Here is a 26,606-nt window from a genome sequence, read left to right as displayed (position 1 = left end):
TTTGAAATGTGAGGACATAAGATTTGGAGGGGCCAGGGATAGAATGATATGTTTTGGCTCTGCGTCCCCACCCAAATCTCATCTTGAATTGTACTCCCATAATTCCTCCATGTTGTTGTAGGGACTCCGTGGGAGATCATTTGGATGATGGGGGCAGTTTCCCTCTTACTGTTCTCATGGAAGTGAATAGGTCTCACAGCATCTGATGGTCTTATCAGGGCTTTCTGCTTTTGCATCCTTCTTATCTTTTTCTTGCCACCTACATGTAAGAAGTGCCTTTCACCTCCTACCCTGATTCTGAGGCCTCCTCAGCCATGTGTAACTGTATGTCCAATTAAACCTCTTTTTCTTCCCAGCCTTGGGTATGTCTTTATCAGCAGCATGAAAACAGACTAATACAACAGTCTTCTGGGAAAAAACAAAGAATAATCAGTAAATGTAATTTTAAAAGTTTATTAAGTGCTAGAAGGCAATACATGTAATTTTTTTAAAAAGTAAAGGAGCATGGTAAGGGGACTCAGGAGTATGGCACTGAGGGAGCAGTGAAGAGGGCCATGTACAGGTTATAATATTAAGTGGGTTGTCAGGGTAAACCTCAATGAGAAGAATACCTTTAAGTGAAGAGTTGAAGGAAGTGAGTCAGTTCGTATGCATACTTGGGAGAAGGTTCAGAGAAAGGAACAGCCAGATTCATTGCCATAAGGTAGAATAATGCCTACCATGTTTAAGGAACAGCATGGATGGCCATTGTGGATGGAGTGAATTGATTCCTAACATAAACATGTGACTGTCTTCTAATACCCAACTCAGTCTCTGAGGGTAGAAAGATTGGGTTCAATTAGCCTACAACATGATGAAAAAGGAACCATAAATATTGAGCATCTAATATATGCCAGACACCTTACATGTTTCCTTATTTCATCTTTACATTAATGTATTGAGGCAGTTATTATAATCACCATTTTACAAATTGGGATAATAACATGTAGGTAAGTTATATGATGAGATCAGTGTCACAAAGCTGTGAAGTAGTGAAGATGGATTCTTAGGATACCTTCAAATCCTAAGCTTTTTGGCTGCAGCATCCAACCTCACTAGTGTTCATTGTGTTGAAGTTCAATTTCTAAACAAAGCAGACTGACAATATCTAAGGATTACTAAAACTCAGCTCCAGGGATAGCAAGCAGTGCCACATTGGCTACTAGGTCCAAAAGTGACTGGGGCTCCCTCTTGTTTTCTCTCTCTTACCCATTTCCCAGCATTCCTTTTCCTGTTTACAGGAAGAAAAGTTATTGAAGATGACCTCTGTACAGATCACAGACATCATTAGTTGCAGACAACTCTTTAAAATCACCCTCCAAAGAAAGTCACATGACAAGTCTCCTGCATGCTAAATAGGGCACATTCCTGAGCAGTCATCTGATAGCACCTGCCTTCTCCTCCCGGCCTGTAACTCCTGTGGGTATTCTGGGAGCAGTCAGCTGGGGCACCCAAATAACAGCTGTTGCCAACAGCCCCCTCAGCCAGCTGCAACCAAAAGTTGAAATCTACCTATAATAATATCATATTTTAACCCTTTTATGCAACTTTTAGCGTAAACTGCAGATGTTTATTCTATGAAATTTCAATTTTGACCAGTGTGAAATTTGTAATCCTTTCTTCCCTAAAGACATATGTTATCTGTTTTCTGTTAAACCCTTTTGTTACCTGTGCTTGACCACCTCTCTAATTGCCCTAGATAATAATAGTAAATTGAGATTACAGTTTTCTGCATGCACACGTGCATGATAAACACACACTTATTTACTTAACTCATGCTGTACTTGTTTCACGTAAAACATGTAAAAATGTCTGTGTACATATAAGGTGACAAGGTTAAAGCTGAATCCACTGACTAAATAGTTGAGGTTTGAAGAGGAAAGCAATGGCAGCTATATTGGTAGGAAAGATAAGAAGAATTAAAGTCAGTTTTTTGGAGATCATGGTACAGACAAACTCTCATGGCCACACAGTTAACTTCTAGCATGAATTTGTGCTATTGTGGAAAAGAGATGAAAAAGCTAGTAACATGGAAAAAACTGGACCTCCTTGTGTTCAGTCTTAGCAGAGTATTACAAACAAAAGCAACAGAAATCCAACTCTGATTAGACCTTTGTATTAGTCTGCTTTCACACTGCTGATAAAGACATACCCGAGACTGGGCAATTTACAAAAGAAAGAGGTTTACTGGACTTACAGTTCCACGTGGCTAGGGAAGCCTCACAATCATGGTGGAAGGCAAGAAGGAACAAGTCATATTTTACATGGATGGCAGCAGGCAAAGAGAGCTTGTGCAGGGAACTCTCATTTTTAAAACCATCAGATCTCATTAGACTTACTATCATGAGAACAACATAAGAAAGACTTGCCCCCATGATTCAGTTGCCTCCCACGGGGTTCCTCCCACAACATATAGGAATTGGAGATGAGAGGACACAGCCAAACTATATCAACCTTCAAAAAGAATGAACTCAACTTCAATTCCCTACTGTGTGATGAACTAGACGCTGAGCAGCTCTCCAGTGGTAGCACAATTAGATTGTGGCTAATGTACTACAAATATACCTTTTGAGTATATTCCTGGCTGTCATGAAAATAAGCAGCTCTTGATAGACAATAGTCTTTGTTCTTGGAACTACTTTATGTCTGAGTATCTACTGTAGTGTCACAGATTATTATCCTTCAGGGAACTTGGAGGAGCTACTACTCTTTCTTATGGAGAGTCCATAAGATTTTTCCCCTGATAGGTAAGACATCATTTATTTATTGGTACTTGCACAATTTTTTATTTTGTCTTTAGTTGTCTTTTTATTTTGATGTGTAAACTTTATAGTTTTAATAGTATGATCACATAAGAGAAAAAATGGCATTTATTTCAGTCATTCCTTTAATTCAGGCTTGTTTGTTTAAAAAAACAAATTGAAATATTTGAAGATTAAAACAGAAACTCAAAATTTTATTAATTTAAGGAGGAAAGAATTCAAAATTTGAGTCCCAAATAAATCATTGTGTATACAAAGATTTAATACAAAGCTTTATTAACTAGCTAATTAAATGATATTAAGCTTGTGGCTGGTAAATTAAAAGCAAATAAGAATCAATTTTACTTGAAAATAAGAGCTTTTGGGAAAAGGTATGAAGCAAGAAGTTTACCTACTCACTCTTGTATTGGACATTTGCAAGAATGGTTTTAATTATTTAGTAAATCCAGACATTAAGAATTTGTAGTAAAGAGTGCACACTGAAGCTAATAGAAGTATTATGCTTAATATAAAAAAAAGCAAGAAAACAAAGAAATTTGGGAAAAATCAGGCACAAACCACCAAAATGGTTTATTTCTTTTAATTGTGATGTAGGCTAACAGAATGAAAATTAATAATCATAAAATTTTTAAGTAAAATTATTAGCCTTTTGCATTTTTTGTTGCACAGAACCCTAATCCAAGGATTTACTTTTCAAGCAAGATAGGATTTTACCATTTCCCAGGCTAACTCCCTGATGATACAAAAATAAACTAATGAATGGCTCAGAGTTTATGAGTCTTTCTCCAAGACAATTTGTTTTATTGAAATAATTGGGTGGCCCAGAACTTTGAAGAATGCTTGTCATTTTTCAAATAAAATTACTGATATTTTTGGACAGTTTTAAACTGTTCATTTGCTACTATTTTTCTCTCTAATATGATATACCATTTGGAATCTAAATTTTGTTTTTATGTTGTAATTCTGCTTTAGAAAAAATATATATATTGGGTACAAAAATATGGATTGGGTATGTTTACTGCAAGCTATTTTTTCTTCCATATTTTTTATTATGAGTGAAAACTTCTATGATTCTTAATATAATGCATTTTCCTGTAAAAAAAATTTATTCTTTGATGTATAATACTTACACTCATATGTTACCATTCTTCTTGGGCTATTATTATCGAATATTAAAGTATTACTTTCATTTCAAGAACTTCAGTAAGAAAAGAATGAAATTCAGGGCTTTACCCATGAAGCCAAGCAGATGCCTGTGTTTAAAAATAATAAGCATAATGAAAAATTTCAATTGAAATCTAAATAAATCTGTGCATTTGCATGTGCCTTTATTTCTCTAGTCTATGTTTAGAGAAAAGCCAAAGATAACGATAGGAAAACAAAACAAACAAAAAACCCTCTGACCTATATATTACAGTTTTAAAAGGTGCATTCACTAGATCTCAATATTTAAGGAGGTATTGCTTCTTAAATGTCCAGAGGAATTTGTATGTTAACACCAATTTTGTGTGTGTAAGTGATGTATTAATATGATCTGGTATGTCTTAGAAATGTTTCTCTTTTTTTCCAAACTGATTATGACACCCAGTCATTTCAATAAATTAGCATTATCATCTCAACCAAATCATCTTGAAGTGACATCAGATTCTCTTATTAATGCATGAGCTATGTTTGAAAAGTAATTAGAATTAACATTTCTGTTTCCTATCATCCAAATTAGCATTAATTGAACACATAACATTTTGTTTACAGCACTCACCAGACATGTAATAATCCTAGTAAAGACATGGATAGGAAAGATCCAGAGGAGGGGAAGAGATAATATGCACGCTGAAAGGAGGGAAACCACAGCTGAACTTAAAACTAATTTATGGAATGTGATCATATTTGACAAACAGGTTGTCCATAAAGGCAGGACACTTCTACTGTTTTTTGTTTTGTTTTTGAGATGGAGTCTTGCTCTGTCATCCAAGCTGGAGTGCAGTGGTGATCATGGCTCACTGCAACCTCCGTCTCCCGGGTTCAAGCGATTCTCCTGCCTCAGCTTCCTGAGTAGCTGGGACTACAGGCGCTTGCCACCACGCCCGGCTAATTTTTTGTGTTTTTAGTAGAGACAGGGTTTCACTGTGTTAGACAGCATGGTCTTGATCTCCTGACCTTGTGATCCATATCCCAAAGTGCTGAAATTACAGGCATGAGCCACCACGCCTGGCCAGACACTTGTACTTTTAATACCTGTTTGCATAAGTCTCAATACTTCACAAACAAGGGATGTTCCATGAAGAAATCTGTGTGGTAGTAGTAGGGGTGAGGTGTGGTTAGAGATGGAGATTTGGGAAAATGGAAATTATAGTAAACTTCCTGTTTCCCAGGCTGTTTCCAAGAACAAAATCTGAACTGTAGGGAGAGAAATGGTTATGGAGATAGATAGAGATAGAGATAGAGATTGAGACAGGTAGAGCTAGAGCTACAGTTAGATGTAGAGGTAGAGCTAGAGATAGGTAGAGCTAGAGCTACAGTTAGATGTAGAGGTAGAGCTAGAACTAGAGCTAGATATAGAGATGAGGTAGAGATGTAAGTATAGCTAGAGCTAGAGGTAGAACTACAGGTAGAGCTAGAGAGCTAGGGATAGAGATGATGTAGAGGTAGAGATAGAAGTAGAGCTAGAGCTGATCCCAGTACTAGAGGTGGAGGTAGGCATACAGCTAGATGTAGAGGTAGTGGTCATGTAGAGATAAAGGTAGAGCTAGAGCTAGAGCTAGAGTTAGGGATAGGGATAAGGATAGGGATAGAGCTAGAACTAGAGCTATAACTAGAGATAGAGCTAGAGGTAGAGGTAGATGTAGAGATAGAGAGAGATGAAGCCAGAGGAAAGGGAATGGAGAGGGGGAAGGGAGGAATAATTCATAGATGATTTTATAAGAATGCATTATATTTAATAAATATCAAAAGGAATCATCTAGAATATATTTTTAAACCTTCACAAATTAAGATATTGACATAAAACCCAAGAGACTATCAATTTTATAAACAGACTATACACAGAAAAAGAAGATAAAGTTATTAATAGGACTTGTAAAGGCTCTCAACCTCACATTTCGTTCAATAAAATATATAATAGAGTAACAATAAAGTACTATTTCACATTGACAATGATATGGTTTGGCTCTGTGTCCCCACCCAAATCTCGCCTTTAATTTTAGTTCCCATAATTCCTACTTGTCATAGGAGGAACTCAGTGGGAGGTAATTTAATCATGGGGGCAGTTATACTCATGCTGATCTCATGATGGTGAGTACATTCTCACAAGATCTGATGGTTCTATAAGGGGCTTTTCCCGCTTTTGCTTGGCATTTCTCTCTCCTGCCACCATGTGAAGAAGGACGTGTTTCCTCCCCTTTCCACTATGATTGTAAGTTTCATGAAACCTCCCCAGCCATGTGAAACTGTAAGTCAATTAATCCTCTTGCCTTTATAAATGACACAGTTTTGGGTATTTCTTCATAGCAGCATGAAAACAAATGAATACAGACAAGGATGTAGAAAATTAAAACATCATAGATGTTGATGTAGATATACTTGGGGAAAACTCTCATATATGTGGGCATAAGAAGAGCATATGCCCTTTGACCTGGCACTTCCACTCCTAGATATTTATTTTAGAGAAAATCAGGCAGATGGGTGCAGGCAAACATGTATGAATGTAATTTTTGTTTTTGCAGTGTTCTTTGTCATGATGAGAGTGGACATAATTTTCCCTTGGTGGGAGATTGTACAAACAAATTATGCTTTATTCAAATTATGGACTACTCTATAGCAGTTAAAATTAACAATTTAGAGCTGCATGTTTCAATATGGATAAATCTCAAGAAACATAATTTTGAATAAAAAACAAAAATGCAAATTATACATATAATATGAAAATGTATATGCAAATATAAATTCACAAAACAATAGGACATAAATTTAATTGATGTATATAGATATAGTAAATGTACAAAAACATGTATGGAAACAGTACATAACAGCTTCTGGATAATAGTTATATTTGGGGGTGGGCTTGGGGGAAGAAGTAAAAGAGAATAGGTTGGGAGGGGAGGGTGTTTCTGTGATTTTTCTTTTACAAAAAGAGAGTCATGGAGCATCCAGTGATGTGATCTTGGCAGAAAGGCAGGTTTTAATTTCCCCACAATTCCTCCTGGAAAACAAACAAATCAATTAGGATAGCCAATAATAAACACACTGTTAATGCCTTAAATAAAAGTTGAAGGCAATAAATTCCCATAAATTTCAGATTATGAACAGGAGTGATGAATCACTTACAGCAGTATAACAAGAACAAGAACGAAGTTGTGTGGCAGGAATACTGAAAAATGAATAGGGACAACCTATGTATGTCACAAACTTGGGGTATAAAAAAATTTTCTACAAACATCTACTAAAAGAAGAAGATCCTATATTCCTGGGGTGGAAACATGGGAAGACGTGTGAGAATGCCCAGTGAAACTGGGAAAAGTCCTCAGAATCTTCAATTTGCAGGTAAGATTAAACAACTGCTTGCAGACATGAAAAGATGATGGTTCTAGGTTAATTTAAATTTATAATTAAATGACCACACAATTAAGCCACTAGCTAATTTCCATTTAGTGTTACATAATAAAGAATTAGAGAAATCCAGAATGGGAGCCATTCTATAGAACAACTAAACTAATTTCTATAAGTCAATGGCTGGAGGAAAAGGGGGCAGAGGAAGAACTACTCTAAATTAAGAGTGACCTAAAAAACAAATGTGGACCTTGTTTAGATTTTAATTCAAATAAACCAAAAACACAGTTTTGAGAAAATCCATACATTTGGTTAAGACCTGGTGTAAGATTATGCCAAAGAAACATTATGAGTGATAATATTGTGGTTTTGTAGTGGATCATAATTTTTAGAGTTATACTGAATTATGATGGGGTAAAATAATACCATCTGATATTTGCTGAAAAATACTTCAAATAAGAAAAAGAAAAAACATGTTTTAAAAAATAGGTTAAGTAATCCCAAGTTACAGTAATCTAAACAGTGTGGCACTGACATAAGGACAGTCATATGGATCAATAGAATAGAATAGAGGTCCCAGATAAACCCTTGTGCACACAATCAATCAATCAATCAATCAATCTTTGACAAGAGTGCCAAAACCATACAATGGTCTTAAAGGATAGTACTGTTAACAAATAGAGTTAAGAAAACTGGATATGCACATGTAAAAGAATGAAGTCAGATCCTTACTTTACACAATATACAAAAATAAACTCAAGATGAATTAAAGACCTAAGCATAAGACCTTAAAATATAAAACTACAATAAGAACACAGGAGAAAAATTTTATAACAGTGGATTTGGCAATGTTTTCTTGGATTATGACACCAAAACCACAGGCAACAAAAGCAAAAATAGACAAATGAGAGTACATCAAACTTAAAGCCTTTTGCACCTGAAAGGAAACAATTAGTAGAGTGATAAAAGTAACCTACTAGATGGGAGAAAATATTTCTAAATCATATATCTGATAAGGAATTATATTCAGAGTACATGAAGAATAGCTATAATTTAATGACAAGCAAATAACCTAGTTAAAAATAATAGGTAAAAGCCTCAAACAGGTATTTCTCCAAAGATTTATAAATGGCTAACAAGTGACAAGATATTCAATGTCACTAACCATTAGAGAAATGCAAATGAGAACTATATTGAGATATCACCCATTAAGGTGGCGATATGGTTTGGCTCTGTGTCGCCACCCAAATCTCATGCCAAATTGTCATCCCCACATGTCAGAGGAAGGACCTTGTGGGAGGTGATTGGCTCATGGGGGCAGATTTCCCCCTTGCTGTTCTCGTGATAGTGTGATCTCATGAGATCTGATGGTTTAAAGTTGTGTGGCACACTTCCCCCTTCTCTCTGTCTCTATCCTGCTGCACCATGGTAAAATGTGCTTGCTTGCCCTTTGCATTCTGACATAATTGTAAATTTCCTGAGGCTTCCCAAACATGCTTCTGTACAGCCTATGGAACTGTGAATCAAACCTCTTTTCTTCAATTACCCAGTCTCACATAGTTCTTTATAGCAGTGTGAGAATGGACTAATACACATGGCCACTGTTACAAAAACAGAAAATAGCAAGTGGTATTGGAATGAGGAGAAATTGCAATTCTTGTGCACTGTCAATGGGAATTGACAGTGCAGACACTGTGAAAAACAGTATAGAGTTTCCTCAGGAAACTAAAAAATGCAGTTACCATATGTTCCAGAAATCCCACTTCTGGGTACATATCCAGTAGAATTGAAGACAGACTCTTGATGATATATTTTCATATCCATGTTCATTACAGCATTATTCACAATAGCCAAGAGGTGAAAGCAACCCAAATGTCCATTGACATATAAATGGATACAGAGAATGGAGTATATAGATACAGTGGAATGTCAGCCTAAAAAGAGAAGGAAATTCTGTCATGTGCTATAATATTGATGAACCCTAAAGACATTATACTAAGTAAAATAAGCCAATCACAAAAAGACCAACACTGTGATTCCACCTGTATAAGGCATCTACATTGGTCCAACTAATAGAAAGCAGAATTGTGGATGTCAGGGACTGTGAGGAAGGGGAAATAGAGAGTTGTTTCTCAATGGGTATAGAGTTTCAGTTTTGCAACATGAAAAGCTTTTAGAGATCTACTGCACAACAATTTGACTGTTGTTAACACTATTGAACTATACACTTAGAAATGGTCAAGATAATTTTTATGTTAAACATGTTATGTTAAAATGTGTTTTCTGCCGTAATTTTTAAAATAAATAAATAAATAGGTTCTGTGAATGTGACAAAATCTTGATAATTGTTTTATCTTGGTGATTGGTATATCTAGTACTACTTTAGTTTTGTGTCTGTATCAAAGTTTTTATAATTTTTAGGGAAAAAGAAATTTTAAACAATTATGACAGAGTATTAATATCCATTCAAGGAAGGAAGCAAACCGGTGTTTTCTGTATGTTTGGAATATCTCATCATTGATAAAATCCGAAAGTAATAGCAGTAGCCAATTGGCAACATAGAACCTTAAGTTTACCCAGTTTGAATCTATGGGTCATAATTCTCAATTATCTGGAGAGACAATCATATTAATTAGTCCAATGAGACCAGTGGAGATTGTATAATCCAAATAGAGTTGCATTGAGGATGTGTGGTCAGTTCTGAGAGAAGCGATATGGGCTTTCAGAGTTTCCAAAAAAATGTTTACTACCGATTAAAAGGACAAGAATGATTTTCACGGTAGATCAAAAAGTGTAGTAATATGGCCTGGATGTTTCACAGCTTGATGCCACTATCTAGTTGTGCCACTAAGAGATCCAGAGACTCTTATGCTAGTTTTTTCACTTCTCTGAAAGAGAAAAAATGCTTGTGGACTTCCAAGGTGTTTTATCACTATACCCTGATAGCTGAAGATTATAAATAATATTTTTATTTAGGGGCTGTTAACAAAGTTGTCAATTATCTTTATGACCTAGCCAAGATAACTCATTAGCTTTTATACAATGCGATTATTGAAGACATAAAAAAGATATAAAAAAGTTAGCTGGGTGTGGTGGCAGGCGCCTGTGATCCCAGCTACTTGGTCGGCTGAGGCAAGAGAATCACTTGAGCCACTGAGGTGGAAGTTGCAGTGAGTCGATATTGTGCCATTGCACTCCAACCTAGGCAACAAAAGTGAAACTCCAACTAACAAAAAAGAAAAAAATAGACATTGATAGTAACATCAACATCAAAACAGAATTGCATTTCCCCAATTCAAATAGGTCACAGATGATGATCCAAAACTTAACTGAAGCAAAACAATCAATTACTGAAGACATTTGCTCTGTAATTTTATACCAACTCTTCATTATGGTTTTTGTTTTTCAACTTTTTAAGGTTAGAAGGTGTTTCAGAATGTGACTTAATAAGAATTTTTTGAAAAGCTTACTTTTTTTTACTTTTTATTTTGAAATAGTTGTGAATTCATAATTTGCAAAATGGATAGTTCTTGGGCACCCTTCACTCACTTTCTCCCAGGGGTTACATCTTATATTAACTATAGTACGATGTCAAAACCGGGAAATTGACATTGGTACAATGTGGTGTATAGTTCTATGCCATTTTTTTAATATGTATGCATTCCTGTAACAACCGCTAGAAGCAAGATATGGAATTCTTCCACCACCACAAAGATTTGTTAGTGTTAATATTTTACCAATTTATGTCAAATGTAGAAAACTTGCCTTCTTTTAAGTCTCTGTACCCATCTTCCCAACCCATTTATAATATTGTTGTCTTAAATATTTTCTCTACATACATTTAGATTCATATCGGAAAATATTGTACTTTTAGCTTTGACTACTAAACTAAATTTAGAACACACAAGAGGAGAAGGAACGTCTTTTGTATTACTTATATTTGTTATTCTTGATGTTTTAAGATTCTTTCTTTAATCATTTCCATTCGCTTTCAAGGGGGTTTCTTTAGCCATTGTTTTAATGTATGTGGCTTGTGAAAAATTCTCTTAATTTTCATTAATCTGAAAATGCATTTATTTCCTTTTCATTTCTGAAGGAAAATGTTGCCAGATACACAATTTGGGTTTGACAGTTCTTTTCTTTCAGGACTTGAAATTTGTTGTACCATTTCCTTCTGATCATTGTGAATTCTGATGAGCAATCCACTGTCACTCAAATTGTTTTTTCCTCTGATAGTTAAGGTGTCATTTATTTCTTGGTGCTTTCAAGATTTTTTGTTCTTAGTTTTCTTTTTGTTTCGATATGGATTAGCATGGATTTCTTGTGTTTGGATTTAACTTATTTTTATTTATTTATTTATTTATTTACTTATTTTTTGAGACAGAGTCTCACTCTGTCACCAGGCCCGAGTGTAGTGGCGTGATCTCCGCTCACTGCGAGCTCCGCCTCCCGGGTTCACGCCATTCTCCTGCCTCAGCCTCCCGAGTAGCTGGGACTACAGGCGCCTGCCACCACGCCTGGCCAATTTTTTGTATTTTTAGTAGAGACGGGGTTTCACCATGTTAGCCAGGATGGTCTTGATCTCCTGACCTTGTGATCCACCTCAGCCTCCCAAAGGAAAATATTTTCTTAAGTGCAATTTTAATATAACCTAAACTATATATTCTTGGCCCTTGTTCACAAATAATTCATGACTACCATTGCAATAGTAGTAGAAACATACTCATCATTCACAGCACATAAATTGAGGCCAGTTTGCTGGGGATAATTTCTGCTTATGTATTCTGCTTTATAGCTTTATTAAACAAAATTTTATATTTTTACACAATATTCTTAGAGAAAAGATAGCCATAAAATACATAAAATACAGTGAATGTCTCAAGAACCATTGGGATATTTGCTCAGCCGATTTTGAACTCTGTGATCCTAGAAAGTTCACTTAATCTCTTTATAGTTCACATCTCAATTGGTAAAATGGGATGATCGAGGCAATGGTCTACTGAGCTCAGGAATTAATACAAAACACAGATTCTTTCTGTTTGTTTCTGGCATGACATAGCTTTTGGTTATTTCATTGCTCTTTAGTATCATCTGTAGAAAGCACACAGAAAAAGGAAACAACGTTGAAACAAATGCATCACTTTTAAACTTTAGTTCCTAAATGTACCAGTAATTATAATTGAGGTATGAACTGCAGTCTCTTTTTCTAAGACAAACTTCCTAAAATTCTATTATTGTCTGAAAACCTCAGTTCTGTGGGTATAGTTTTCCTGTTATTAATAAAGACATTTGATCCTGAGTTTTAGCAAACAACCTGACATAGTGAAAGGGGAGAGTGTCCTGGAAAAAACAGGGACTGTGGAATTAGGAAACTGGTATTTACCACTGAGTCTGGGCCAGTTTATTGAATGTCTTCAAACCTCAGATTTCTTATCTTTCAGAAAATTGGGACCAACAAAATATACCCTAAAAAGATTATAATGAGAATTTGAACTACATTACTGGTCAGACGGAAATGACATAAAACATTTTTATCAATATGCCCTAGAGTCCAGGACCTGTGTTCTTTCTCTGAGTACCTGAGTAAGCTCCTACCAACATTTGGTTTTTCAGCAGTAAAATAGAGGTAATATCTGTTCTAACTATCTCACAGAGTTATTCGTTGAACAAAAACCAATAAAATTACTTTTATTTATTGCATAATGATAAATAATGTTCACTAAGGTTTTATGGAAGTTTAAAAATTATTAGTTTTATATATATATATATTTGAATAGACTTGCTTAGGTTGAAACTTCAATAAGGCGTTAGGTGTCAGACACACAGAGTTCAATGATCCGCCTTGAGTTTCTCCCCACTGCTTTCTCATTTTGCTGCTAAGGGTAAGCACCAGAGTTGGCCTGTGTCAGAACTGAGAATGAGGAGAGGGCTGCCTTTGCTGCTTCTCACTGTCCCCTGCTTTCTCTGCAGTGCCCACTGTGAGATGCTCCTATTCTCATCCTGAATTTCATCCTTTTGCTCACTACTTCCATGAATTATTCCTTAGAAAGAGCAAAGAATGAATTAAATAATTAATTTTGAGCATTTGCATAACAATACAAAATAATATCCTTTTTAAAGATTTGCCACAATTTTAGTTTTGTGAAAAATGTTGGAGTCATGTATCTATTTAATCACCATTTTCCATTCGGTGTCTTTATGGTGCCTAGTCTGTCATATTCTCATTAGTTTTCTGTTTTTCAATTTGTCAATGGCTTCACCTGTGTGCCTTACAATTATTTGGCTCTTTTTATCAACTTCATGAAGATTTGCATATATTGCAAGATTTACAATTTTAGTTGGCACTATATGTACTTGGCACTGTAATTTTACTGTATTATTAGGTATTTACAGTATCTGGTAATCAGCAATAAACAGATAAAAATGCTTTGACATAATGGACGAAAATAGAGGCTAGTGATTAATTTACCAGTGAACGTATTTGTGTTATTAAGACCTTGCATTCTTACACAAATGCCAATTGCAGGAACTTGTAACGAATGCAGAAGGAGGCTAGCTATGACTGTATTTAAAAAGTACTATTATTATTATTCCCATTTTACTCATGAGAAACTGAACCTTAGCTATGTTGAGGAAGTTGCCAAGAAAGACGTTTCGTATGGCAGGGTCAGGACTTGAATCTGTATTGGTTTGACTTTCCGAGTTCTTCAGACATCAAAGAACTTACAATTTGGTTATGTGTTTTTGAGGAAGAACAAAGAAAGAAGAAATGAGTCAAGATAATACAAGATAATAAAACTGTTAATTAAGTGTACAATTATGTGACCTAGACTATCTGTTTTTCATGAATTCAGAAAGAGTATGGGACCGTAGTATTAGAGTGGGCAGGGGGGAGTGGGCGCTGGATTTGCAGATCATTTGGTAATGTCCTCATTATTTGGATGAGGAAACTGAAGTCAAGACAAGTAAAGTGATTGTCCCAAACTAACAAAAATGGCTCTTACAACTAGAACTCCTACTTTTTTCTAAGATAATTTTGTAACTAATTGAAAATAATATATATTCTAATTGTGAGATTAGAACTTTTTAATAATGTACAACAGGCACTCAAATAATATTTTATTCAATGTCATTTTATTCAACTTCACTTCTTAATAACATTGATAAGAAAAAAATGTGATTCCCTGTTGGGGCCACTGTCTGTGTGGAGTTTGCACAGTGTTATGTCCAGAGTAGGTTTCTGCTTGGCTACCTGAGATGCTGGGAAGGACTTTGGCCACCTGGGACCGTGAACTGAAATAATAGGATAAATAATTATCTTTCTTGCTTGTATTAATCTTTCTTAAATGAATGTACAGCTTACATTTATCTCAAGGTTTAAGGTTAGAAGGGTTTTGTTTTTTATTTAGAAGTTTGGTGACATTTTTGTGAGCAGAAATACGCCATAAATATTTCCCTTTTTTATATTAATTACCCTATGGTAAAATTGACTTCAGTAGTCATTGTTTCACTTAAAGTTGCAGTTTTCAAGAATCGACCAATGATGTTATGTGAGACCTTATTGTATATCATAAAGTTTTTCAAACTGGAGAAGAAAAGACCATGGAAGAGAACAGATACTTAGTACTATGGTGACACAGAAGAGGCAAAGAAAAATGTAGAATGATTCACCCATTAAACCTGCCTATATGGAAATTTATATAAGGCACTGTTGGGTCCTGTAGCTAAGGAATTATTGAGTAACTTACACAGTCTGTTAGGGAACAGAGACACTTCTACAAAGAATACTATAATGGAGTAAGAACAATTTAAAAGGAAAGTCACATAGTGGTATGGCCACTAGGAGTGGGGAGTTATTAATTCAGCCTAAGGGATTCCCACTGATCTTGTTATAATGCTTCACAGAAGTGACAATTAAGTTTACCGGGTACCTGAAGGGCAGGGGGTTATTCCATCTAGAAAGAACTGCAAAGGGGTAACGTATTATAAAGCAAACATGTTAAAGGAATAGCAAGAAATTCAAAGAGGTCCTAAATACTTATGCAAAAGCTTTAGAGATGCGTTTTGAAGAATTTTTGGCTTGTTAAAATTGTAGAATCATTCTGTCCAGAAAGGTTTTGCTCATTTCTAATTTTGCTTAAGTCAAAAATCCTTCAGAATGCATTTCTAATTTTCTGGTGTTAGCATTAGCAGCCTCCACATCAACATTCAAAGTTTAATAATCAGCACAACCTGTAAGTGTTGACCACCTGTGACTAAACGCTGCATCACCTTGGCTATGTTTGCTTTTATGCCTTTGAAGAAATGCGTAGACTTTGCTAGGCTACTCGCTTTTCAGTTATAAAGGGAAACATTTACATTTTACTCCATAAAGTTGCACAATCATTGTGTGTCAATCAAACATAAATAAAACTTAAAGAGAAAAGAATCAATTAGAATTAACTGAAATAGCACTGACTAAATGTGATCTGATGCAATGAGAATCTTCATGGTTCCATTAGCAAAAAAAACAAAAACAAACTTCTCTGTATGGTATCTGCAGCTTGCTGTGTGTTTCTCTCTCAGAATATTTATCATTCGTAAAACTTACTTGTTTTTTTTCTTCCAGAAAGCAAACTCTCATTTCTTAACATTTTTATGCTTCTGTGGAACTCTGGCTGTTAAAGTTTACATAAGAGCTTCTATTTCATAATAGCTTACCTGTTTGTTTCCTTCCCTCCTTGGAGCTCAGGGACTAGGTCTTGAGGGGAGGGATGACAAATTAATCATCTAGAATTTCCAGTATCTAGCACTTAGTAGTTGTTTAATCAATGAAAAGTGGATGATTGAGAATAAATGAATAAAACTGTTGTGAAAGCCCCATTCATCTGAGGATCTATATATTGGCCAGGGTGGGCCTGGTAAGAAGTAAAATTTAGTGTCTAAGAGAGATTACCCTGAAATATTGGAATTTTAGGGAACCAAAATTAGCACCTCTTTTTTTTACCCACTCTTGAACTTATGAAGTGAGATACATAAAACAAATGGAGATTTAAACATACTAAGTAAAAAGAAATTAATAGTAACTGGTAAGTTCTTTAGAGATTATGACTTACATCTGCTGTCAAAATAGTTCACAGATACTTCATCCCAGGGTTAGGAAGATTTATCTCCAAGTCATCAGCTTAGCTGGACACTGCAGGGTCCTCCTATTAAGTGATAGGCAGTAGAGATATTGTGCTGAAAAAGTCCTGCTTTCACACTGTTGAAGTGAAGTGAATGGATAATTTCGATATAGTGTAATGGTGAACTATATAGGGAATTAAGGGAGGACAGGAGAGAATCTCATAGCTTTGACTTAGAAGGCTCAAGGAATGAAATATCCAAGATGTGTTTTGAAGGAAGGATAAGAGTTGTCTAATAAAGAAGGGAATGTTCTAGACCAGAAAACCAAACCAAAGAAAACAAACATGAAGTGTTTGAGGCACAAAGCTTTTTGTTTTTAATGATCAGAAGGTAGAAGATGAACGGAGGGAGAGAAGACAAGGAGGAGGAAAAGAGGAAAGAAGGGAATAAGAATGAGACAGGAGAGCTTACTGAGGATGGATCAGAAGGGCTTTGCAAGCAATTTTATGTACTATCCACTGGACCCTCTCCTAAGGGAGCAAACAGTGGATAACTGAATGGTTCTTAGCAGGAGGATAGCAGAATAGATCTTTCACTGTGTGAAACACCAAGAAAGATCGCAAAATAAACGGGAGGCTTGAACTCCAGGAGAGGCAGGGAAGTTGGAGAGAGGACGACAGACGGGAGACACTTGTAGGATGTAAAGTCAAGAGGCTTGGTGGTAGTTTATTTAAAGAAGGGGGGCTGGTGCCCAGGTTCTCTGTCTTAGAGAAAGAGATGATGGGTCATAACATGAGCTACAGCTGCATCTAGTTGCTGTGGATTTATTTGCTTAAAGAGGATTTTTTTTTTTTTTTCTCAGTTTCAGCGGGGACAAATACTCTCCCATGTTCATCTTTGCCCAATATGTGATCTGGAACAGTTCAATACAATTAGCAACTTCAGATCATTGGCAGGACTGAAATAGCAAAGTGTGATATCACCTACAAATTAAGATGTATTACTAAGCATCCTCAGAGTGCTTTGGATCTGTATGATTAGCTTCCCCATTGATCATGCATTCAGGCTGAATTCTCTGAAGACTGTCCTGTCTTCAGAGAATACAGATGCCTAATAATCCAGATGTAGCTCGTTAGAGGATTCTACTGCTAGAAGAACATTTTGACTCTACTAAAGCCAACCCTCTTCAAGAATCATAGATCATCAAAAAAATCTTTAAAGCTATTTAGGACAATGTTTTCAATCCTGGGTCAAGATCCATTCGTGAGTTATGAAATCACTTCTGTGGGTTACATCTTGCTTACTTGTCTTAAAAACTGAACTAGAATGTAATAGACTAGAATAGACAATATCAAAGCACACCACATATATAGCAAATGGATTTTTTTTGTGAGACAAGCATGGATGGGAACAGAGAAGAAAGGCATTTTGGTAGCAATAACAATCTGAACGAAGGTGGAAAGGTAGGAAAACATAAAGAACGTGTGGAGAATATCAAGTAGTTCATGATGGGCTACGGTGAGTATAGATGTAGATGATTTGTAGAAGATAAAATTGGATAATCACTGAATCCCATATTATATTAGGGCATGAAAAACAACTCAGGAATTAGTATGTCATTCAGTAGGCAAAGGAGGATCATGGAAGGTTCTTGAGCAGGGAATCTACGTGAGGGAAAGTTTAATATGAGAGCAGTGGGGAGGATCATTCTTTACAGAAATCAGGTAGCAGTTGTAGCAATAATCCAGACATGGGGAACTAAAAATCTACATGTCAAATTTCTTCCTACCTCAGAGCTTTACACATGCCATTCTCTTTGCCCCGGTCACTCTCCACCACAGCTTTTACCACCTTATTCTAACTATTTACTCCTAGTTTTTAAAAAATATATTAGTCAAAGTTTTTATCTAAGATAAATTTTTTGACCTCCCCAAGACTCCTATTATATATGTCATTCTTTTGATCAGGTAATTAATGTGCTGTTATTTCACGTCTGTGTCCTCTGTTAGAATGAAATGTCCATAAGCAGAAGGAATCTCTCGTGTTTACAGCAGTTATCTCTAGCAATTAGGGTGCTTTGCACACTGTTGACTAATAACTTTTTGCTGAATAAATGAAGGAGCTGTGACAGTTACCATAGGAAAAAAGAAATCAATGTGGAGGACATTGGAAAGGAAAATCAGCATGACTCAGGGATTTACGGGGTCTTCCACCAAGGGAAAGGAAAAGCCAGAGATTCAGTCATTGCTTTGTAAACAAACATTTGTTCCACATACACTCTGTGTAAGGCACTGGTGCTGGGCCCTGGGAACATGGAGATGAATAAGATATAATTTCCTCAAATCGAGATGCTCACAGTTGGCAGTCAGGAAATTCTTATGTAACTCTTACTTATAAGCCACAAACTTTTTTGTTTAAAGCGCTTTATATACATTAACTGGACAATAACTTTATGAGGCAGATACTATTATCATTCCCATTTTACAGGTGAGTTTTACAGAAATTAAGCCAAGGAGAGATTAAATAACTTGCCTAAGTTCACACCGGTAAGTGTCAGAACTGGGATTTGGTTGCTTTTTCCTAACTACTATGCCATATTGCTTCTTTGATTTTTGCAAAGTGGCATTATAATAGATAGTTCAGGATGCCTGGTCCAGAAGCAGTCCAGAAAAGAAAGTGGCCGTCTATCCAGAAGGGAGAGTCAAGGAAGGGGACGCGACAGTGTCACGTGGAAAGAGTGATAGGGAAAACATTCTAGGTGATAGCATTTCAAGGCAAGAAAGTATGAAACAACATGATGTTTTGGGAGATCTACAATCCATTTAGAATTCCTGGAGAATTCCTGGAGGGAGAGGACAACAGATAAAGCTACTGGTGAGGTCAGCAGAAGAGGTTTGTCTACCACTCTAAGGCACTGAGACCTAATTCCAAAGGTTATCACGAATACAGGAATATCATAAGCAGTAGGGGTGTGGTGAAGTGGGATATGATCCAAAATCAGACTTGCTGATTAGAAATACCACCTTAGCAGTAGTGAGGAAGGATAGGTTTAGAGCATGAGCTGGAAATAGAGAGACAGATTAGGAGGTGACTGCAATCAGCCAGGCAGGAGATTATGAGGGACCCATTTAAGGCATTAGTAGCGGACACAGAAGAATTTAAGAGCACTGCAGAACTTGGAGAGGCACTAGATGTTGGGAACAGAAAGGAAGTAAGCTAAGGATCTCTTCAAGGTTCTTGACTTATAAAATCAAGACAAAAAGATGGGTGGGACAACAGAGATGACAAACAGTAAGTTATTTTTGGAACATGTTTCATTAGTGATGGGCTGACTTCCTGGGTAAAATGTCCTGTACTTGACAATGTGGGGTCTTTACTTACTAAGAAGTTTGAAGCTCACAAGTGTTAGTGGAAGTCATGGATGTGAATGAAGACATGGAGGGAAAGGACAAATCTGAGAACTAATGGAAGGACTGAGCACAGAACCTTGAGGGATCAGTCACAGCAGGGGTGGGAAGAAGAGGAGCCGGAAGAGAAGAGCAGCGATGACATGACCATAGAGGCAGGAAGACACTCATCTGGAGCCACATCACAGAAACAAAGATGCCACACCTTTCCTGGACTGTCATCTGGGAAATTCCTACTCATTTGTTCTTCAAAGTTCAACTCAAGCACTTCCTTCTCTGGAAAGCGTTCCTTGACTGCCCCCTTCCATGTAAATCCTGTTTCCCTTTGCTGCCAACTGCTACTTGTGTACAACTTGAACTTTAAAGAAAGTACCCCTTCATATCCTTCTGTCTGAACACCTGTCTTAACGCTTGGCCGTAAGCACCTTGGGGGTCCCATACCACATTGCTGACCAGAGGGCTTGGCCTGTAGAAGATGCCTAATACATATTTGCTGAGTGAAGCACTGTAGGAAACATTGAGTATCATTAAGACTTCCACAGAAGAGCCACTGCAAAATCTGTGCCAACTGTTGATGCTTCTAGAACACAGACTTACTTTCAGTTTTCCAAATAACCCATGTTGGTATTAATGAAAGCCTTCCTATCAATTACTTTCTGAAGTCCTAATCTTATTTCAGAGGCCAATTACATCTTCTATGAGTATATTTTCACCACCAACCTAGAGATCAAACCACCAACAAAGCCCCTGAGTCCTGAGTTAATCATCCTTCTATACAAACTGTCTTATTCATATTTTTCTTATTGCACAGACTAAACATGTTATAATGATGGGCTCATCTCTGTGTCTTACATCAGGATGACGAGACTATGAGCTTTTCAATTGAAAGACCAATGTCTTGAAGATCTGTGGCTCCAGCAGTTATCACAGCAGACAAGCATTTGGTAAGACCTTGGGATAGGGAAGAGGAATTAGATGGTGCCTTGATTTCTGGCCATCAAACAGGCCACCGTCAGAGGGCACTGGCAGCTCTATCAGGCTGAGATTGCTTGAGGTGTTCCTGTAGTCTGAATCATAGGCTGTTTGCAATGGAACTATAACTCCAACCCGGACTTCTGCATTTTTCCCAGGCAGCAGGATAGGGGGTGCATGCTCTTACTTCTGGATCAGCTTCTCTGCTCTGATTGCCTTACTGGATTTTAAACTACTCTCTCTGTCTCCATGCTAACTTACAGCCTGTTCTCCTTACCACATCAGAGATGTGTCTAAGAAACAGTTCTGCTCAAAGCATGTTATACAAGGTTTTTCACAATTGCCTCAACCTGCCTTTACAGTTGTATATCTGCCACCAGTCCTGGTTCACCACCACCCTGTCAGTACAAAACTCTCTGCTGTTTCCTGAATAGACCACAGACACCCCCACACTAGTGCTCTTAGCTCGGGCTGTTTCCTCTTCTGCAAATTCCCTTCTCCACCTCTAAGAGTTCTAACTTGTCATGCAAGGCTCTTGTATTATTTACCCGATAAAGAGTTCTCTAATCATCCAGGTAGAGTTTTTTCTCTCTGCTCTCTGTTGCAGGCTTTTAAGAATGTACCTCTATTATGGCTTATCACACTATTCATATTTTTTTTTACTTATTCCTCTTCCATAGTTTAATATTCTTCGAGGGCAAGTATTAAAATCTTCAAGGAAATCTACAGGCTGATGACTTGCAATTAAAAATGTCTGGGCCAGGCGTGGTGGCTCACACATGTAATCCCAGCATGTTGGGAGGCCGAGGGGGCAGATCACTTGAGGTCAGGAGTTTGAGACCAGCCTGGCCAACATGATGACGCCCCATCTCTACTAAAACTACAAAAACAAATTAGCCAGATATGGTGGTGGGTGCCTGTAGTCCCAGCTACTTGGGAGGCTGAGGTGGGAGAATCCTCGAACCTGGGAGGTAGAGGTTGCAGTGCCGAGATGGTGCCATTGCACTCCAGCCTGGGTGACAGAGTAAGACTTTGTCAAAAAAAAAAAAAAAAGTCTGGAAAGATAAAGGTCCTGACATAGTCACTAAATATGCCCATGAGGCCAGCCTAGATCTTAAGGAAGCTCTCCTACTTGGAGTGGCAAGACAGAAACTTGCAGGTACATTATTTACAGATTAATAAAATCCTTCCGTGGCAACAGAAACTTGCAGGTACATTATTTACATATTAATAAAATCCTTCAGTGACAACAAACTTGCAGGTACATTATATACAGATTAATAAAATCCTTCAGTGGCTCAAATTTGTCTATGCTTAGATTGCAAACAGACAGCATTTGATTCACAGTCCTGTCTTCCTCATCCACAAAATACATTACTAAATATCATGAGAGGCAGGGGTCTGTAGGCCCTCTAGATTAATTTTATTTGCTGTTTTTGGCCTATAAGATAAAAGTCAGACTCCTAAGCAAAACATCCAGGGTTATTATACTTTAGATATACCATGCTGTTGTATATCCCAGGCTTTTACAAACACCGTTCTCACTGCCTCCAATCTGTGTACCTTTACCCAGTCCCGTTTTTCCCAGCAGCCATTTAGTTCATCTAATATACTCCTATGTCACCTTTACAGTTTCACTCGAACCTCACCTTTGTGATGCCCACCCTCACTTTCATAAGAAGACTTGGGCTTTTCCTCTCTATGCTCGTGGTGTTTCTTAGTACTTCTGATACTTATAGTTATAAATCACTATAATTGTCTGTTTCCTTACTGTTTTCCCTTTGAGACTGTAGTTGTTGATTGTAGGTTCTGTATCTTATCTCCATAGCTGTAGAAAATGTCTGTTTATTATTTACAAGCTCACATATTGTAAATAATAAATAAATAAATGTTTTATTCCTTCATTCAACAAGTACTGTTTACCAAAATATTCATCCATGGATTTGGTTGGTTTAACTTGTAGTAGCTGAGTTCCCCTGGAGGTGGGCACAAAGTAATGTACAAATAGAACATAGAAATCCAAACAGATGTCATTAGGGAAGCTTGTGTGTAGGTAGAAAGATCACAGCCACTAAGATTGTGCTCTGGATAATAATACCTCATCTCCAGAGAGGCAGGACAGTCTGAGTCACAGGAAACTCTTCCTAGGAAGGGTCTAGAAAATCATGAAGACTTCTAGAACAAGAATGAAAATGGAAGTCAAAATAAAAATGGAAGTCCTATTCTACAAAATGGAACATTAGTGGAAACTCATGCATGTGTTCCAATCATCATCAGAAGAAAGAACTTCAAAAGTTCATAAATCTTGAATTATAACTGCTCTGTAACCATACAGGAAAGAAAAAATACCATGTCATAGTGGGAGGTTGTTGGAGCCACAGGAAGTGGCTCAGTAGATTGGGTGGTAGACAAGACTGAATGTAAGAAGTCTGTAAGAAGCTGGGCATATTAGGCCATTCATGCTTCCCAGAAGCCAGTTCCCCAGAAGCCAAGCAGATGCCAGTGCCATGTTTTAAAGCCTGCCAAACCATGAACCAATTAAATCTCCTTTTCGTTCTTTTTTTAATAAATGAGCCAGTCTCACAGATTACAGCCTGAAGTACATTCCAGTGCCATGCTTGTACATTCTTTACTCATAATGGAAGGCAAAACAGAAGGCACTTCATAGGGTGAAAGCAAGAGCAAGATAGAGCATATGAGTGTTGGGGTGGGGGTGGTGTCACACTTTACAACAACAAAATTTTGCCAGATCTCACTCACTCTCATGAGAACTGCACCAAGCCCTGGGGATCTGCCTCCATGCATGACCCAAACACCTCCCATCAGGCCCCATCTCCAACATTGGGGATTACAATTCAACGTGAGATTTGGGCATGGACAAATACCCAAACTATATCATTCCACTCCTCTTCTCCACCCCTCAAATCTCACATCCTTCTCATGCTGTGAAATACAATCATGCTTTCTCTATAGTACCCCCAAATCTTAACTTGTCCTGGCATTAATTCAAAAGTTCCAAATCTAAAGTCTAAGTCCAAAGTTTCATCTGGAGATAAGTTCCTTCCACCTATAAGCCTGTAAAGTCAAAACTATTTATTTACTTCCAAGATACAATGTGAGTACAAGCATTGGGTAAACAGTCCCATTCCAAAAGGGGAAAATTGGCCAAAAGAAAAAGGCTACAGGCTCTACGCAAGTTTGAAAACCAGCAGGGCAGTCAATAAACCTTATAGCTCCAAAATAGTCTCCTTTGACTCCATACCCCACATTCTGGACACAGTGGTGCAAGGTGTGGGCTCCCAAGGCCTTTGGCAGCTCTGGTCTGTAGCTTTGCAGGGTTCGGTCCCTGTGGCTGCTCTCATGGGTTGGAGTTGCATGTCTGTGGCTCTTCTACACTGAGGGTGCAAACTGCCAGTGGTTCCACCATTCTTCTGTCTGGAGGATGGTGGCCCTCTTCCCACAGTTGCACTAGGCAATGTCCTAGTGGGGATTCTGTGTAGGGACTCCAATGCCACATTTCCTCTCTGCACTATCCGAATAGAGGTTCTCTGTGAGGGCTCGCCCTGATAAGCAGCTTGGACACTCAGGTTTTTCCATATGTTCCCTGAAATCTAGGTGGAGGGTACCAAGCCTCCACCACTCTTGCACTCTGTATACCTGAAGGCTTAACACCATGTGGAAGCCACCAATACTTATGGCTTGCACCCTCTGGAGCTGCTTCCTGAGCTACTCCTGGGCCCCTTGGAGCTATGGCTAGTGCTGGAGCAGCCAGGATGCAAAGAGCATTGTCCCTGAGGTTGTGCAGGGCAGCAGAGCCCTGGGCCTGGCCCACGAAATCATTCTTCCTTCCTAGGTATTTGATCCTGTGATGGGCTGTCTCAAAAGTCTCTGAAATGCTTTTAAAATTGTTTTCCTATTGTCTTGGCTATTAGCACTTGGCTCCCTTTTACGTATGCAAATTTCTCTAGCAAGTGGTTTCTCTGCAGCCTACTTGGATTTCTCTCCAGAAAAATGCTTTTTCTTTCCCTGCCACATGGCCAGGCTAAGAAACTTTCTAAACATTTATGCTCTGCTTTCCTTTTAAATATAAATTCAATTTTAAGTCATTTCTTTGCTCTGGTATCTGAATGTAGGCTGTTAGAAGCACTCAGACCACATCTTGAACACTTTGCTGCTTAGAAATGTCTTCCTTCCTTCAATCTAGATACCTTAGGTTGTCACTCTCAAGTCCAAACTTCTACAGATTCCTAAGGCATGGATACAATACAGCCAAATTCTTTGCTAAGGAATAAAAGGGTGACCTTTGCTCCGGTTCTCAATAATTCCTCATTTCAGTCTGAAACCTTCTCAGCCTGGATTTTATTATCCATATCACTATTGGCATTTTGGTCACAACCATTTAATGGGTTTCTGAAAATTTGCAAAGTTTACCTCATCTTCCTGTCTTCTTCTGAGATGTCCAAACTCTTCTAACATCTTCCTGTCACCTAGTTCCAAAGCTGCTGCCACATTTTTGGGTATCTATCTTTATAGCAATGCCTCACTTCTAAATATCAATTTTCTGTATTAGGCCATTGTCGCATTACTCTAAAGAAATACCTGAAACTGGGTAATTTATTTTTAAAAAAGGTTTAGTTGGTCCACGGTTCTGCAGGTCATACAAGCATGGTTCTGGTATCTGTTTGGGTTCTGGGGAGACATTAGGGAGGTTTTACTCATGGTGGAAGATGAAGTGGGAGGAGGCACTTTGCATAACGAAAGTAGGAGCAAGAGAGACAGTAGGGGCTGGATAGGTGCCCCACTTTACAACAACCAGATCTCATGAGAACTTGCTCACCATCATGAGGACAGCACCAAGCCATGATGGATCTGTCTGGATGAACCAAACACCTCCCACCAGGCCCCATCTCCAACACTGGAGATTACAATTCAACATGAGATTTGGGCAGGGACAAATATCCAAACTATATAACTGGAGAAGCCTCTGTCAGAGTTTTGAGATAGGGCTGACAGCAGAGACTACGTCCGTGTCGGTATTCCTGGCATTGAGTTCATAACAAATGCTCAAGACATGCTTGTTGAATTGTTAAGTCATGATTTTTTTTGCCATGGGCACCTTGGTGAGAGAACTGAAACCAATGATGACTCCCAAATCATTTGAGAAGGGTAGAGGAAAGCAAGAATGAGGAGAGCCTGAAACCACACCAAGAATTTTAATGTGAATGCAAACCTTATTACCTAATGAGCTAGAGGCATATGTTAGATGCAGAAATATCAACCTTCTTCTATCCTGAGCTGAACTTGCAAATTTTTTTAATCTTAGGACTTTTATAACCTGAAATGGGTACAACTGTTAAATCCATATCTAGGTATATTCAATTTTCAAGGTACTATTTTAGCTTACCAAAAGTTAATGTGCCCTCCCCTCCCACATTCCATTGGAGAAGTACATCTGTCAGGTTAAGATACTTTCATCAAGGTCACTAGACTGCTTGTCAAAAGCCTTTTAAAGTCAGTCACTCCAAGAATTATAAATAGCTTTGGCCTCAAACACGATTGTGTTGAGGGAAAGGAGGGAAAAAAAGGAAAAGGAAAAGAAAGGTGACTGTTTGACAGTTGACTTTTTTTTTTTTTTTTTTTTTGAGACGGAGTCTTGCTCTGTCGCCCAGGCTGGAGTGCAGTGGCCGGATCTCAGCTCACTGCAAGCTCGGTCTCCCGGGTTTACGCCATTCTCCTGCCTCAGCCTCCCGAGTAGCTGGGACCACAGGCGCCTGCC

The 26,606-nt window shown here is 37.7% G+C and overlaps 1 protein-coding gene across 1 annotated transcript in view; it reads right to left on the bottom strand.

Annotated features, from left to right (window-relative positions):
- Positions 1–6,490: 6,490 nt before the first annotated feature.
- The window catches only part of PTGER3 (prostaglandin E receptor 3), a 199,732-nt gene continuing 179,616 nt past the window's right edge, over positions 6,491–26,606 (bottom strand). Inside the window, exon 3 of the mRNA XM_023209528.2 lies at positions 6,491–6,999. Within this exon, the coding sequence (XP_023065296.1) occupies positions 6,979–6,999 (21 nt within the window). The 3' untranslated portion in view covers positions 6,491–6,978. The remainder of the gene's footprint in view (positions 7,000–26,606) is intronic.

Source organism: Piliocolobus tephrosceles, chromosome 1 (assembly GCF_002776525.5).
Source record: "Piliocolobus tephrosceles isolate RC106 chromosome 1, ASM277652v3, whole genome shotgun sequence".
NCBI lineage: Eukaryota > Metazoa > Chordata > Mammalia > Primates > Cercopithecidae > Piliocolobus > Piliocolobus tephrosceles.
This window is presented reverse-complemented; position numbering and strand designations above follow the sequence as displayed.